The sequence below is a fragment of the Saimiri boliviensis genome, chromosome 14, assembly GCF_048565385.1.
Source record: "Saimiri boliviensis isolate mSaiBol1 chromosome 14, mSaiBol1.pri, whole genome shotgun sequence".
Lineage (NCBI taxonomy): Eukaryota > Metazoa > Chordata > Mammalia > Primates > Cebidae > Saimiri > Saimiri boliviensis.
The window spans coordinates 85289023-85306584 of NC_133462.1; the positions used below are offsets into that span (position 1 = coordinate 85289023).

Genomic DNA, 17562 nt, shown 5'->3' on the forward strand with positions numbered 1-17562 from the left:
TGTCCAGTACCCTTTGGTTGACATTACCAAGGCACATTGTTAATCCTGGCCTCACAGGCCATAATCTCTTACGTGTCGTTTTGTATTTAAACTTTTGCATAAGTGTCATCAGCACACAGCAAAAGACTACTTCTGTAGCTATATTATTTTTCAGATAAAAAAGATATTACCAGGCCAGGTGAGGTGACTCACACTTGTAATTCCAGCATTTCGGGAGGCCAAGGCGGGAGGATCATCTGAGGCCAGGTGTTCAACACCTGCCTGGCTAACATGGTGAAACCCCATCTCCACTACAACTACAAAAATTAGCCAGACATGGTGGCAGGCACCTGTAATCCCAGCTACTCCGTAGGCTGAAGCAGGAGAATCACTTGAACCTGGGAGGTGGAGGTTGCAGTGAGCTGAGATTGTGATACTGCACTCCTGACTCCTGCCTGGGCAACAGAGTGAGCCTCCGTCTTAAAAAAAAAAAAAAGAGAGAGAGAGAGAGAGAGAGAGAGAGAGAGAGACTACTGTCACCTTGTATAAAACCACATACACGGCATAAATAGTTAAGCCTGCTAATGAAATATCCTGTAGCTTCTCTGTTTAATAGAAGGCAAGAGATAGGATCATACAGTAAACATGTGAAAGGTAGAGTTAATTTCTCTGCTTGAATTTGCTCATGGGAGGAATTATCTTCTCCTCTTTTGCCCTTTTCACTAAACTATAAAATGTGAGGGCTGAAGGGGCCTTGGAGGACGTTTGGTTCATCCGGTGGTGGGGAACTGAAGACTAGATAGTTACACTGCAGTTCAAATGCGGTCATTTCACTGCAATTAACACGATGACTGAGGAGACTTGATTTTTCTGTAGCGTCACCATATTATGAATATGAATCACTGTCAGATAACAGATGTACATCATACTCAGTGATCAGTCACATCGCTTCTTTCAGTCTGTGCACGATCGGTTACTGTGTATTGGTTTTTAGTTCATGATGGATAGAAGGCAAAGTGTGTAGTGATGTTACCTCCTTGTTCTCCAGTGATCCAAGATTTACAAAAAAATGAGTAAGTGGAAATTGGCCAACACAGATGAAAGTGCATCAAATAAACAAAAAGCGATGACATTGGAACTGAAATTCCAATGGAACATAAAGGGGTTCTAAAAGGACGACCTGCCTATGGCATGATGACAGTCTTGACCTTTGACAGCCTATAAATACACAGCCAGAGGAACTTAGTGACAGTGAGCTTCTTGACATGTACAAGGAAAATGGTTGTGACTAATAGGATATAGGTGTTCCGGAGTAAATGACACCAGCTGAAAAACTTCACATTAAAGCAACTCTCAGAGACATTTCACCATGTTGAAAACACAAAGGAGAAAATTCCCAAAGCTGATCCAAATGGAGGAGTGTGACGGTTTCTAGGGATAGCCAAGATGCTAACTCCACGGGACAGTTACATTGTGGGACAGTGAAGGCAGATCCCAATTACAAAGAAATTAAACACTTGGGTGGGGTGCTGTGGCTCATACCTGTAATCCCAGCACTTTGGGAGGCTGAAGTGGGCATCGCTTAAGCCCAGGAGTTCTACACCAGCCTGGGCAATATGGTGAGACTCTGTCTCTACAAAACATAAAATAAGAAATAAAACACTTCAATTCTGTGTGTTTCCAGTCTTCTAAATTATAGTGTACTAAATACATTTAGTTTTACTATTTAAAAATTATTTTCTGTCCATTTATAAATCATAGGGAGTTTGTAATATTTGGGCAAAAATTCTTAAAGGTCATGGAACAATGATAAACAATACTAATTTTCCCAAAGCTCATCTGCGTCATTTTTATGGTACTGCACTAGCATGCAGACTGAGGCCTGCTTGTATTTTATATGAATCAATATAGACTCAGTGAAAGTCCAAAAATATTGGCTTTTCTTATTTGGAATTCTCTCAACTTACCCTGTTATATGCTTTAAGAAAAAACAAATAGCATGGATAACATTCTATTTGGCCGTATGGCAGAAAAGTCAAAAGTAATGATGGGCTAAATGAGATCAACTTGTATGCACGTATCACAGTGCTTGCAACAAAATTGATACTGGAGAAATGCAATATATATCTAGAATTTGATCACTTCTCTCTACGTCCACCATTACCATTTTGGTCTGAGCCACCATCTCCCTCCCTGAATGGTTGCAGTGACCCCTGCTTGGGTAACTCTGCTCCTTCCTTGCCTTTTTGCACTCTGCATTTAGTACACCACCCAGTGGCTCCTGTTCCCCTCAGTAAAATTCAGAGGTCTTACACTGACATCAAGGCTTTCCATGGTCTGGGCCCATTGCCTGTGACCTCCTGTCCCACCCACCTCCCTGTAGCTTACTGTGCTCTACCAGCAAATTTCCTGATGACGCTAAGACCGTGCTCTTCCGCCTAGTGGGCTTTCACCAGCTTTCCCTCTTCCTGGATTGCTCCTCTTCCATGTCATCCTCTGGCTAATTTCTCATTCCTCCTTAAAGTCTTTGCTCAGAAGGTACTCCCTCAATGAGGCCCTGGCAATTCTGTTGAAAACCTCAACTTCCCCAAGCCCAATAGCACCTCTGATCCCCTTATACTGTTTTTTGTTTCTTTGCTTGTTTTCCCCATAGAACTTTTCACCTTCTGGTCAGGTGTGGTGGCTCACGCCTGTAATCCCAGTACTTTGGGAGGCTGAGGTGGGCGGATCACGAGATCAGGAGTTCAAGACCAGCCCGACCAATATGGTGAAATCCTGTCTATACTAAAAATACAAAAATTAGCTGGGCGCAGTGGTGCATGCCTGTAATCTCAGCAACTTGGGAGGCTGAGGCAGGAGAATAGCTTGAACCCAAGAGACGGAGGTTGCAGTGAGCCGAGACCACACCACTGCACTCCAGCCTGGGTGACAGAGTGAAACTGCATCTCAAAAAGAAAAAAAGAACTTTTCACCTTCTAAGATTTTCAAAGTTTTAGTTTATTTTTTAAAACTCGCTCTTTTCTCTTGCTAGAATGTAAGCCTAATAAGTTCAGGGATCTGTTCCTTCAACCAATTTAGCTCTTACCCTATTTCCTAGCATGTGTTATATCTGAGTGAATATCTGTTAAATGATAAGTGACTATTTGAAAGAAGCCGTTGCTGTTGTTTGAGAATTGTTCTCTATGTTGTATTGTTCCAGCAGAGTTAGCGACAGTGATTGTGGAAATCATGTCTTATTTACTCATCACAGAATTGCCAGAATCCAGTATTCCAGTTCTAGCCTTTCTTCCATAAATGTTAGATCTCTGTTCTAAAGAGTTTTTTTTTTTTCCTTTTTTTGAGATGGATTTTCGCTTTTATCACCCCGGGCTGGAGTGCAACAACACGATCTCTACTCATTGCAACTTCCACCTCCTGGGTTCTAGTAATGCTCCAGCCTCAGCCTCCTGAGTAGCTGGGATTATGGGAATCTGCTACCATGCCCAGCTAATTTTTTATATTTTTAGTAGAGACGGGGTTTCTCCATGTTGGCCAGGCTGGTCTCGAACTCCTGACCTCCAGTAATCCACCTGCCCTGGCCTCCCAAATTACTGGGATTACAGGGGTGAGCCACTGTGCCCGGCCAAGTTTTAAAGTTACAGGAAAAACACAAAAAAATTCAGTTCAACATGTATTGTTGAACATTTTCTATGTACAGTTGTCTACAACGGATAATAATTAACTTAGGCTTTCACTAAAGCATTTCTTTTTGTCAGGCCGCTGGTTTCCGTGGAGTTTAAGCTGACCTGCTGGAGAGATAACCACAGGATAAGATATATTTAATGAGCTTCCTGAGTTGATGCTAATTATGGAAAAATTCTTAGGCTGTAACTTAGAGGACCAGTTACACAAAGTCTAAACCTGAAAAATATCTTGGAACACAGTAGTAGTAAGAGTTTAGGGAAAATATTTGGCATGGTGTGAGAAATTTTTTTTAATGACCTGAGTTATTAAGACTACTTATTGGGTTTTCAGGAGTATAATATATGATTCATTTCTTTAGATTATATACAGAAAGAGCATTATTGTACTTAAAATAGAGGAAAAAGAAGGGACTGAATTGCTTTTTCCCAGTGATGCATTGGGTTTTATATTGACACTGGGGATGCTTATGATACATTAAAATTTGTCACAGCTATAATAGATAGGATCGGTAATTTTCCTCCAATATTGCCATATTGCCTGGCTGCATGAAACCATGAAATCACTTAATGGGATCATACAATACCAGCTTTGATTGGAAATTAAAGAAGATCTTACCTTGTCAGTTCTAAAGAGAGACTCTGTCAGCATGACAGCATGTATTTATGAATAATCCGAAGGTGGACTGTGATAAATCGTCACTCATTGAGTACATTACGTGTGCAGGCACAGTGTTACACAGTAGAAATATACTGGTGAATAAAACAGATCTTGTTCCTGCTTTCACACAGCTCCTAATGCTATGAAACCCAGAAAGATGGGCAGGACTGGGTCTAAGTAACGGCAAAGAAGTGATTTCTGTCTGCAAGTAATGTCACTGTCATGGTTTATGAACTCTGTTCCTTGTTATTAATTATCAATTCGGAAATGGGTGTGAAAGTGGCATGGAGACACTAACTAAAATGTGTCGGCTTACCCTTGAATGCTTCAAAGATGTTTGTACGGAAGGAATGGAGCATCTTTTCTTTGATTCTTATTTGTTGTAATGGGAAGGCAGAAACTCCCCTAAATGCCACCCCCATGTTGGGATGGAACTGAGTTAGAGGTCATCTATTGATCTCTCCCCTCATCTAACAGACATTTTTGGATTGAGTGCTTCCTGTGAGCCAGTATTCTTGTAGGCTTTGTTGATCACCATTAGTAAATGTGAGAAGGTCCTTTCCCTTATAGAATTTGCACTCTACCAGGGGAGGCTCAGAACATTTTTTAAAAAAGCAAATAGCATGTAATATAGTGTCAGGCAGTGATAATAAGGGGAAACAATAAGACAAGGGACTCAGAGGTGATAGTGGCTGGTATTTTACATAGGGCGACCATGGAAGTGGTTTTCCGTGTGTGTGACCTCACAGGTTTGTGAGCAGCGGTCAAGTTAGCTTTGCTCAGAATTACTAAATGTACAGACACACACACACACACACACACGAGCATGCACACAGGCTTTCCCATAATTCACTCCTCAACATGTCCCCATCATAACCCCCTCTTCCACTGTCACCACCCCTGTGCCAGCACATAGATGTTCCTATCCCTCAGCTTTCAGCTTTCGCTTTCTCCTGCTTTCTACATCTCCTGATTGTTTGAAGGTTTTCTGTTTTCTTTCTCTTGTTCTGGGATCACCTGGTGTACTGTCTGAAGATGGAGGTCCCTAGGCATTCCTGAATGCTTTACCTACTTTCTTTGCTAGGGCTTGTATATATCTGCATTGTAGCTACAGTTTCTCATTTGGCAAATACTCAGTATGATGATTTGGGGAAAGCAACATTTCTTCATTGCTGAGAAAGACCTCATGTTGAACTTTGTTTTTGACCGGCAATGTCCAAATTGGGCAATTCAGTGAAAGGCTATTGGCGATTTAGTGGTATTATTACAAATTTTGGGCATTGTTTGTTCTTATTAATTCAACTACTCTTGATTGAGACCCTTTTATATACCTAACATTATGCTAGATACTGGGGCTATAATTCTAGGAAATAACAGACTCAGTTTATTTTTCATTTTTATTTTGTTTGATATGGAGTCGTGTTCTTGTTGCCCAGGCTGGGGGCAGTGGTACAATCTCAGCTCACTGCAACCTCCACCTCCTCGGTTCAAGCAATTCTCCTGCCTCAGCCTCCTGAGTAGCTAGCATTACAGGCACCTACCACCACACCCGGCTAATTGTGTGTGTGTGTGTGTGTGTGTGTGTGTGTGTGTGTGTGTGTGTATGTATTTTTATTTTGGTAGAGATACTGTTTCACCATTTTGGCCAGGCTGGTCTCGAACTCCTGAACTCAGGTGATCTGCTCACCTTGGCCTCCCAAAGTGCTGGGATTACAGGCCTGAGCCATCATGCCTGGCACAGATTCAGTTTAATAATCAGACAAAAATTACACAAATGAATGCATAATGACAATTGAGGAAACAAAAAAATAAATAAAATGTTATGGGAGCACAAACCAGAGGAATTAACAGCCTGGTGGGTCCAATCTCAAACAGCTTTGAAAGGCTGCCTGGGTTGAGGTTTGAAAGATGGGATAAGTGTTAACTAGAGAAGAGAGAAAGGGGTTTAATGGTGCATGCAAAAGTCCTGTAGGAGCACAGGGATGAAGGAAGGTTGGCTGGAGATACTGGGCTGGTGCCAGACCATGCAGTGCAGGGCCTTGTAGACTGAAGGATTTTGTTTGTTTGTTTGTTTTGAGATGCTCAGTTGCCCAGGCTGGAGTGCAGTAGTATAGTCTTAGCTCTCTGCAACCTCTGCTTCCCAGGTTCAAGAGATTCTCCTGCCTCAGCCTCCTAAGTAGCTGGGACTACTGGTGCACACCACCATACCTGGCTAGTTTTTTATTTTTAGTAGAGACAGGGTTTCATCATTTTGGCCAGGCTGATCTTGATCTCCTGATCTCAAGTGATCCACCTGCCTTGACCTCCCAAAGTGTTGGTGTGAGCTACTGTGCCTGGCTGGCTGAAGCATTTTTGGCTTTTATCTTTAGAGCAATTGGAAACCATTGATGGGTTTTAAGCCAGCACACAGTATAGTCCAGTGTGGCCTCAAGCTAAAGCTCCTTGGAAGGGAGTTTGCAGGGTGGAGAACCATTCAGTGGATTTTGAAAATGTCAAAATGAGAGATGATGGTAGCTTGGACTAGGGTGGTGAGAAGTTGATGGATTGGAAAGTATTGATGGAGTAGAATCCATAGGACTTGGTGACTCTAAGGTGGATGTCACCCGTATGTACGTGCTTCCATTTATCTCATTGCTCATGAAGTTTCTTGTAAATGGTTGATTATTTATTATTGCATCCAGAATTTTTATAAAGAAGGATCAAATTTATAAACAAATTTATAAATTTGTTTTTTCAAGTTTACTTAGTAAAGGGTGAATATTTAGGGTGCTTTTAGTTTTTATGGGTCAAGGTAAGAAAAATAATGATCATCATGTACATTCAAGCACTCAGAAACACATTGGCACATGCACCCAAAATGCAAAAGCAAGACCTGAATTACGAGTCTGCACCTCAGGGGCTGAATAGCAAAGAGTAATTCGGAGGAGGCCTTATGACCCAGGATGACATACTTTAATTACTATCTTTATTGTTCTGTAAGGCAGGTTAACCCCCTGGATCCCATCAGTATTAGGCAGTGTTGATCTTTATTCTTGGAAAAGAAATTAGATTGTGTGTGTGTGTGTGTGTGTGTGTGTGTGTGTGTGTACACATACATGTGAGCAGGTGTGCATATACACAGTATCTTCGTGTACACTTCATATATATGTAAATTAGCAGATTTATTACATATGGATAACACTAAATAGAAAACATTAAGCTATTTATCAAAACCTCTCAGATGCCTACTCTGCGTGCTCTCAGACCACAGTGATTCTAGAGAGGAAGTGTGCTTTGAGATGAATGATGGGATAATCAAAGGCAACTGGCAGGTGGCTTGTGAATTGGCTGTTTGGTTTATTAAGCGTTTGGTATATTTTACTTCCTGTCCAAAAGGAACCTTTTGCTCACTGGAAAGTAAAATAAACACAGCTCCTGGGTAAACTGGCAAAAACTTTGATGAGTCTGTCAGATTAGGTTGTGTCATTCAAAGCTGAACCATGATGGACAGCTGTGGCGATAGTCTCTCTCCTAGGTGGTAGAGCATAGCTCTCCTGAACTTAATGTTCCTTCATTGCCAGGCACTCTGTCACACAACGTCAAGGCACTGGACTGATGCGAAACTTTGCATAAGTGAGTTGCTTTCATAGATTGGATAGGATAGCTTAATATAGTATTTACATTTATTCCTTTCCCTTATATAATTGTTATGTCTCACATATTAATGGGCATCTCCATATAAGCTCTAATTTCTGATTTGTCCAAAGTACATAGGCTTATTTTGATATTTGACTGTTAATGATTATCTTCAAACTCCTATAGGTTTCCTGTATCACATACCAAAAAGATACTCATATCTGGCTGAGCACAGTGGCTCATGTCTGTAATCCTGGCACTTTGGGAGGCCGAGGTGGGTGGGATGCCTGAGCTTGGGACCGTGAGACCAGCCTGGGCAACATAGTGAGACTCTGTCTCTACTAAAAATACAAAAATAGAGCAGGGCATGGTAGTGCTCTCCTGTAGTCCCAGCTGCTCAGGAGGCTGAGGTAGGAGAATCACTTGAACCGAGGACATGGAGGTTGCAGTGAGCTGGGATTGTGCCACTGCACTCCAGCCTGGGTAACAGAGTGAGACTGTGCCTTCAAAAAAAAAAAAAAATACAAAAAACAAACAAACAAAAAAAACAACCAAACTACAGGAACAAAAAATGATACATCTTTCTTAGAATCGGTGTCTTTTCTGGGCCCTAGATCCTCAGCGTGTGGGTTATACTGGAGAGCGTGTTAGAAATGTACAGTCGGCCCCACCCAAGACCTTCCCAATCAGAATCTGCATCTTAGCAGGATCCATGGGCGATAGGCTGCACCTTACGGATTGAGATGCACTTTTATAGACAACAAACATGGTAAAAATCATTTGAATCTCTAGAAGCAGTGTGGGACTACAGACTGAATTATCTGAATCTAATTCAGATAAATTAGGCTTACTGATCAATTTCTGGAACTATGTCTGATAAGCCCTCTGAGAGTAACAAGTTATTTTATGCCTCATTTACCTCCTTTAGATATGTGTGGGTCATTGTTACACCACAGGGTGTAGTGAGGACTAAGTCAGTCAATGCTAGGACAGGCATTGACGGTACTTTTGGTAAAGATGGTGTGCCTTCTCTTCTTCTGGGGCTTACTGAGTAAGCTCTGTTACTCCCACTTGTTCCATACGCCTGTGGTTTGGTTTTCACCCTGCCTTGCTGTCTTCTCTTATTCTCATTCCCAAACTGTCTTCAGTTAGTAACCAACTGTGTACTAAATTGTATTTAGATAGCCTCCAGCATCCGAAAGGGCTCATCTTACTCAAGAGTGTAGTTTGCATGTTAGAGTTAGTTCCCTAGGGTAAGTGAGACAAAATAGTAAAAGCCTCTGGTGATTTGATAAGGCATCGAGCACATCAGCACAATTTTTTGTTCTTTATTACACCACCTATTTGGAACACGATATAGCTTTGATCTTGCAGATCGTATAAGCTCCAAAGGACTTCGTGATTGTTTTTATTAGAGCCGTGCTGGACATGAATTTATAATCAGATGTACACATCATATGAGAATAATGCTATTTTTGTAGGAAATGATTTTTTAAAGAAAACAAATGAATGTTCACTGAAAATCAGTAAGCACCTGCAAGGCCAGTTAGGAGGTGATTGTTAAAAAAAATTTGGCTTTGCCTGTGGCTGGAGCTATAAGCCATGCTATTAGATATTGCTGCTACCATATAGGAAATAAAGGCAAATTCAAATGTGACAAGGATTTTAAATACAAATTAGAGTGGCACCTTTCTAATTTATATAGCATATTATTTAGTTAGAAAACAAAACAGAACGAAACAAAAAACACTTGTTTTCTGCTTTTGAGGCTTGATTTCCATCACTTCTGCCCTGCCATTCTACCTTGGTAAAGGGCTTCTAGAATATGTTGTGTGTCCCTTTTCTCTCTAATTAGAAGCGTTGATTATGTTGCTCATTCACTACTATGTCACGTTTTCTTTTGTTTCTTTGAGGTTGACATGTCAAAACACATAAATGGTCAGACTTTTTAGGTACTTGCCACTTAGAATCTGTATTTTCCATTTGCTTACTGGGCATGTGGTGCCTTTTGTATGCTAGCCATTTTGTAAGATGCTTTATTGGATTTCCTTCATTATTTTAGAAATTCAGTGCTTTGCCTCAGATCATATAACCTAGTGCATGGTGAGCTGGGATGGGAATCCAGATCTTGCTTCTTCTAAAGTCCATGATTCCTGCAGCACTCCTGCTGCCTGTATTGAGTCATTCTATTTTTCATCTTTTCCCGTGTACAGTTTCTTCACTCACCTTGCTTAATTAATTGATCAGAAACTCATTTTGGCTTTCTGAGGACTGAAATAAGAAACTGTTTCTGTATATTTTCAAGCAACTCAGAATCCTTCCAGATACGATTAAGCAACTGATACGTGGTTGAACTAAGATGACTTTTACCATCACTTTGAACTGAGAAAGTTCTGTTATTGACCTGTTTTCCCATGTGAGTTTTGAAATGACATGTGTGCCTGCTATTCTTGATGATACATGGTATCCTAGAAATGCATCAGACAATTGCGTGTTAATTTTGATGACTAAAATAGTGATAATATGAAAATCCTGCATTTTACTTTTATTTGTTCAGGTTGCCTCTGGGAATCAGTCAGTACAGTCAAAAAACTACTGATTGCCTTGAATGGAGGTGGCTCCCTTCTACTTCCCCATCCAGTTGCCTTTTTGCAAATAAAAAATGCATTGGGGATTGATTCTGTAGAGGTCTCTTTTGGTTGTGTTTTTGACAGTAGTTTTTTTTTTTTTTTCATTATACAGTTATTTTTATTGTAGACATATCAGGTACACAGAATAAAAACTTTACTCTCTAGAACATGAGAAGTCAATAGAAAAAAGATACAGAAATGGAATGAACATAAAAATGACTAAGCATGTGATCTTCAACCACATTCATATAGTTTTTAAACTAATCTTTTACAATTAAAAAGTCACTTATTTGAAACCATAGAATTTATAGATGATGTGTGCCATGTAAGTATTAGTTTAGAAACGTATCTCTTTTCTTTTTCTTATCTTTTCTTTTTTTGTGTGTGTGAGACAAAGTCTTGCTCTGTTGCCCAGGTTGGAGTGCAGTGGCACAATCTCGGCTCACTGTAAACTCTGCCTCCTGGATTCAAGTGATTCTCCTGCCCCAGCCTCCTGAATAGCTGGGCTTCTAGACATGCCCCACCATACCCAGCTAATTTACTATTTGTAGTAGAGATGGGGTTTCTCAATGTTGGTCAGGCTGGTCTCGAACTCCCGACCTCAGGTGATCCGCCCGACTCGGCCTCCCAAAGTGTTGGGATTACGGGCATGAGCCACCGTGCCAGGCCTCAACAGTAGTTTTTACATTTGGCACAGACTTTTAAAATGCGCTAAAATAACGTTCTTCAAGATCTCATTTGGACTGTGCAGTCATGTCAAGTCTCACCTCTTTCTCTCTCTTTTCCCCTTTGCAGGATGATGAAGTGGTCCTGCAGTGCACTGCAACCATCCACAAAGAGCAGCAGAAACTATGCTTGGCAGCAGAAGGATTTGGCAACAGACTTTGTTTCTTGGAGTCCACTTCCAATTCCAAGGTGGGATGAAGTCTTTCAATGCTATTCACATATGCAAGTTTTATTAGTGGCATTGAAGTTATTTATGAGCTCACTACTATTTTCTGTGGGACACATACTACATCAATGAAAGGGTGTATAAAAATGTTTTCACTCTCCATTAAGCTGATTTTTAATTGAGTCTCTCCTGGGTATGAAGAACTAGGGATATGATTGTCAGCAAAAAATACACAAAGTCCTTGCCCCATGATGTTTATATTCTAGTAGAAAAGCAAACAAGTAAATTAATGATATAATTTGAGAACTAATAAGGGCTTGGAAGATTTAATGGATTATTAAGTTTGAAAAGGAACCAACAGTCTTAGGCTAATTACAGTTTTTATAAGCTCGACTTTCCCTTTAATATATTAACAAAAAGTCAAAACTCTAGTTTTCAGTTTATGTTTAAAATATGTAAACTTGGGTATAGATGTATCTCACATAGATATATCTGGATTTGATTTTCATTGGTAGAAAATGGGATGTGGCTTTTTTCCTCAAATTGGTATCTCCTGGATTAATCATAAAGGTGGCAAGGACAGAAAGATTGTTAGTAGTAAGTAGTCAGACACTGTAAATTATGTATGTACCCTTGGAAATGAACCCAAATATATCTTAAGCTACAGAATTTCAAAATCAAAGGCAGAACTTACTTTTTGAGACAAATGCTCCTAGGATATTTATTCTTTCAGGCCGATTTTTACCTAAAAGGGAATAGTTTATAATTTCAGCATATATTTTCTTGCAGAAATATAAACACTTAAATCTGTTGCTACATTTTGATTAGTTATTCCTGATTCCTAATTGTGGATATTCACTGTATATTCTGTATGTGAATGAATATTCATTTGTGCCTCTTCATTTCAGGAATTAGAAGTTGAGGTTTTGCTTTTAGGAGCTATTTACTTTGAAACAGACCCACCTTGTTGTTATTAAAAATTTAGGGAGAAATGAGAAATTATCAGGAAGGTACAGTTTTTCATCTCTTTGAATCTCACAAAACCAGACAGAGCTATGAAGAGGGTAAAACTCACACCTGCGGACAATAGAGTATCTAAGAGAAACGAAGTGGCAAGTTATTCCTACATATGGTGTCAGGAAATGTACAGAAAAGGTTCAAGAAAGGCAACATGATTTCTGTTGTCTCCGAAAAGCAGTGACAAATCCTTGCTGGAAAGCATGGTGGGCCAATGTGAAAATAGCGGCCACTCTAGGTGCGGTGGCTCACGCCTGTAATCCCAGAGCTTTAGGATCCAAGGCAGGCAGATCACTTGAGGTCAGGAGTTCAAGACCAGTCTGGCCAACATAGCAAAACCCTGTTTCTACTAAAAATACAAAAATTAGCTGGGTATGGTGATAAACACCTGTAATCCCAGCTGCTTGGGAGGCTGAGGCAGGAGAATCACTTGAACCCAGGAAACGAAGGTTGCAGTGAGTCAAGATCACACCACTGTACTCCAGCCTGGGTGACACAGCAAGATTCTGTCTTCTAAGAATTGAAAAAGAAAATAACCAAAGCTAAGAGGTAGCAAAGGAACCATGGCATGGTAAGGTGAGATGTTTCTGGAGTAACTTTGACCTTATGGACTTTTATAACTTAACATATAAAGCTGCTTTACAGGTCAAAGACCTGCTCTGTGAAGAAATTGCAGGGATGATAGGGGCAAAGGATAGAGAAGGATCAAACCAAAACAAGAGAGGGAAGCAGAACCCATAGATATCAGAAGAGGCCATATTTCTTTCTTTCTTTTTTTTTTTTTTTTTGAGATGGAGTCTGGCTCTGTCGCCCAGGCTGGAGTGCAGTGGTGCAATTTCGGCTCACTACAACCTCTGCCTCCCGGGTTCAAGTGATTCTCCTGCCTCCTGCTGAGTTGCTGGGATTACAGGCACCTGCCACCATGCTTGGCTAATTTTTTGTATATTAGTAGAGATGGGGTTTCACCATGTTGCCCAGGCTGGTCTCGAACTCCTGACCTGGTGATCCACCCACTTCGGCCTCCCAAAGTGCTGGAATTACAGGTGTGAGCCACCACGCCCAGCCAAGACACCATGTTTCAAGCAGTGATAGGAACCACAGAACAAGGAGCTCTAGAGCTGTAAAAAAAAACCAAAACCAAAAACAAAAAAAACTACACTCTCTCTTCTTCCTAAAAGTACAAGAAAAAGCATCTCAATTTTTATCGGACATTTGATGTGCTTGTGTTGCCTGTGGACGTTATAATTTTATAATATGTATATAATTATGATTTATATGTATTCATGGAGTAATGTAACTTACATAATTATACTTAATATGTAATTTACATGCATATATATAATTTTATATATAAAAAAGAATAAGAAGCAGAATAATGTCTAAAGGTGATGAAGATCAACTAGTTAAATAAACTTAAAACTATTTCAAAATGAACTAAAAGATCAACATTCTTTTTTCTTTCTTTCTTTTTTTTGAGATGGAGTCTTGCTCTGTTGCCCAGTCTGGAGTGCAATGGCAAGGTCTCGGCTTACTGCAGCCTCTGCCTCCTAGGTTCAAGCAATTCTCCGGTGTTCAGCCCCAGGGTAGTTAGGATTACAGGTGCCTACCACCACACCCAGCTAATTTTGTATTTTTAGTAGAATGGGGTTTCACCATGTTGGCCAGGCTAGTCTTAAACTCCTGACCTCAAGTGATCCGCCCACCTCAGCCTCCCAAACTGCTGGGACTGCAGGTATGAGCCACCATGCCCGGCCAACATACATTCTTAACTCAGAAGTAAGATGAATAGATAACGCAGATTTGGAACAGGGAGCTGAATAACAGGTGCAAATTCCAAATTAAAGAAAAACTAATTTTAGACCTGGAAACTGCATGAGAAGGGACACCAGAGCACATAAACCCACAGCTTACCATCTGCAGAGACAGAGAAGATAGAAAAGTGAAAACCTTCGAAAATCCAAAGGAAATGATTTCGTGGAAGACGATTTTTCCATGAACCAGGGATGGGGGGTGGTTTTGGGGTGATTCAAGTACATTGCATTTAGTGTGCACTTTATTTCTATTATTATTACATTGTAATATATAATAAAATAATTCTACAACTCACCATAATGTAGAATCAGTGGGAGCCCTGAGCTTGTTTTCCTGCAACTAGATAGTCCCATCTGGGGGTGAAGGGAGACAGTGAGAGATTGTCAGGCATTAGATTCTCATAAAAGGGTGTACAGCCTAGATCCCTCACATGCGCAGTTCACAATAGCGTTCGCACTCCTGTGAGAATCTAATGCTGCTGCTGATCAGACATGAGGCGGAGCTCAGGGTAATGCCAGCGACGGGGAGCCGCTGTGCCTACAGATGAAGCTGGCCTGCTGCTCGCCTCCTGCTGTGTGGCCTGGTTCCTAAGGGGCCACTGACTGGTACTGGTCCATGGCCCAGGGGTTGGGGACCCCTCCACTACAGAAAACCAAATTGCAGTAGAGACTCTGGTATGAGGCATGGTGGTGAGCATTCAAGACACATTTACCCCAGGACTTGAGATGGAACAATGGTTTTAGGTGGGAGGGTGTCTCAGGGAATGGTTTTATCCTCTGAATCAGTATGACTACCAAAAAATGGGAGAGTGGGGAGAGTTTATAAAAATTCAAGTTTCTGATTGCTTTATAGGTATAGTCTAAAAGTAAACAATAAACTTTAATTGGGAGACAGATAATAGATTAGCCATTTGCAATATTGGTTGTAGAGAGAACTAAGAAATAGTACTCAAAAAAAGGTCTTAAGGATATTATTTAAAAATATAAGTATTATGGAAGCCCAAACTTCCTAAACAAAAGAGATATATAAAAATATATTTATATATACATTTTTATAAACATTTATATTATAAATAATAGTATAAAAACAATAAATACATTTGTATTATATATATAAAATATTTTATACATTTAGATTATATAATACATATATTAATATATTTACATTATAAATTAATATATATTCATAATATGTTGATTAATAAATATAGATTATTTTATATGGTATATATTTATTATAACATTAAATATTTACATATTTACCTTTATAATAATACTATAAAGATTAATATAATCTTAATATTTAATATTAAACTATTAATATAATATACTCTATAATATATAAATATATAATATATAAACATGTGCATATTATAAATATATATTTAATGTAGCTATACAATAATGTAGATACATGTTTCATTTAAATATAAAAATGCATACTTAATGCTCATATATACCCTATCTATATGATGTGTGTATATATGTATCTCATATATATGTTACAGCTGTGTACTACATACCACATATATGACAGTGGTCCCATGTAAGATTATAATAGAGTTGAAAAATACCTGTTGCCTAGTGATGTCTTTATGATCCCAATCTCGTGTAGGGCTATGACAATGGGTGTTTCCGTCTTAGTTTTCAACAAAAAAGTTTAAAAAGTTAAAAAAAATTTTTTTAAATAGAAAAGAGGCTTCTAGAATAAAGATATAAAGAAAATATTTTCCTACAGCTGTATGTGTTTGTATAAGCTAAGTGTTATTACAAAAATAAAGTTTAAAAAAGTTTGTAAAGTCCAAAGTTACAATAAGCTAAGGTTAATTTATCATTGAACAAAGAAAATGTTAAAAATAAATTTAGTGCAGCCCAAGTGTCGAGCGCTTCTAAAGCCTACAGGAGGGTAGTGTCAGAGACCTTCACATTCATCCACCACTTGCTCGCTGACTCACAAGAGCATCTTCCAGGCCTGTAACTCCATTCACTGTAGGTGCCCTATATGGGGGAACCATTTTTATCTTTTATATCACATTTTTGCTGTACTCTTTTTATTTCGTGATATGTTTCTGTAAACAGATACCATTGTATTAGCGTTGCCTGCAGTATTCAGTGTAACGATATGCTGTACACATTTGTAGCCTAGGAATAATAGGCTATACCATATATACCTAGGTGTATAGGAGCTGTACCATTTAGGTTTGTGTTACCTACACTCCATGATGTATACATAATGATGAGATCACCTGACAACACATTTCTAGAATGTGTCCCCATCATTAAGTGATGCATGTCTGTATATATATATATCATCCATGGGTGATACATACACACACACCCGCACACGCACACCATACACATAAAATATTTTAACTAAAAGGAAAAATTTCATTTTTATTTAAAATGAAATTGTATATTTATGGTAGTTTTAATTAAAATATGCATTTTAACAATCTAAGAGAATTGAAGCCAGAATATATCGATTATATAAACAATTGCAAGTGAGTTTGACTTACCTGTTAAAATAAGAACTCACCATTCTAAGTGTGACTACAAAGCCAAATCTAACACTATGTATACAAAAACAAAGGCATTCAGAAAGGGCAAAATGAAAGGATAGAAAGGATATACCAAGAAGAGCAAATAAAGAGAAAGCTGGCGTCTTTATCTCATGATTTCACAAGGTATAATTTAGACTAAAAAACTTCAAGATGAAGAAGGATTTTTTTTTTATAATGCTAAAGGATACAGTTCTCAATGAAGACAAAGTAATTTCATGACTCCAATAACAGATATAACTTTTATAAAATAGAAACTTCAGGCGTTGCAAAGAGAAACAGATATATACCAATAATAAGAGATGTAACACATTTTAACTTGGAAAAAAATAAGTAAAATGCTTAGCATAATCAGTAAGTTTGACCTTATAGAGGTATGTCAAAATATGAACTGAAAAAGTAGAGTATACACCTTTCTTTAAAGTTTACAAACCATATTCAAGAATATTGACAATATTTTAGGCCACAGAGAAAACCTCAGCAGGTTCCAAAGAGTAGCAGTAATACAAATTTAACTATAAAGAAATGAAACTAGAAGTGAATTTTTTAAAAAGTAAAAACAAAATCACCCCCCTAAAAAACAACAACCACACAAAAGACCTCTCTATCTGAAAGTTAAAATGTATACCATTAGTTAAATCTTGGGTCAAAGGCAAAATATAAAATAAAATTGAAGAGTTTCTTGAACCTAATGATAATGAACATATGATGTTTCAGAA

General features: G+C 38.9%; 1 protein-coding gene across 15 annotated transcripts in view; it reads left to right on the top strand.

Annotated features, from left to right (window-relative positions):
- The window catches only part of RYR2 (ryanodine receptor 2), a 753432-nt gene that overhangs the window by 212411 nt on the left and 523459 nt on the right, over nucleotides 1-17562 (top strand). For all 15 annotated transcript variants that reach the window (XM_074385363.1, XM_074385370.1, XM_074385367.1 and 12 more), the window contains one exon: nucleotides 11361-11480. In XM_074385363.1, the coding sequence (XP_074241464.1) occupies nucleotides 11361-11480 (120 nt within the window). The remainder of the gene's footprint in view (nucleotides 1-11360; nucleotides 11481-17562) is intronic.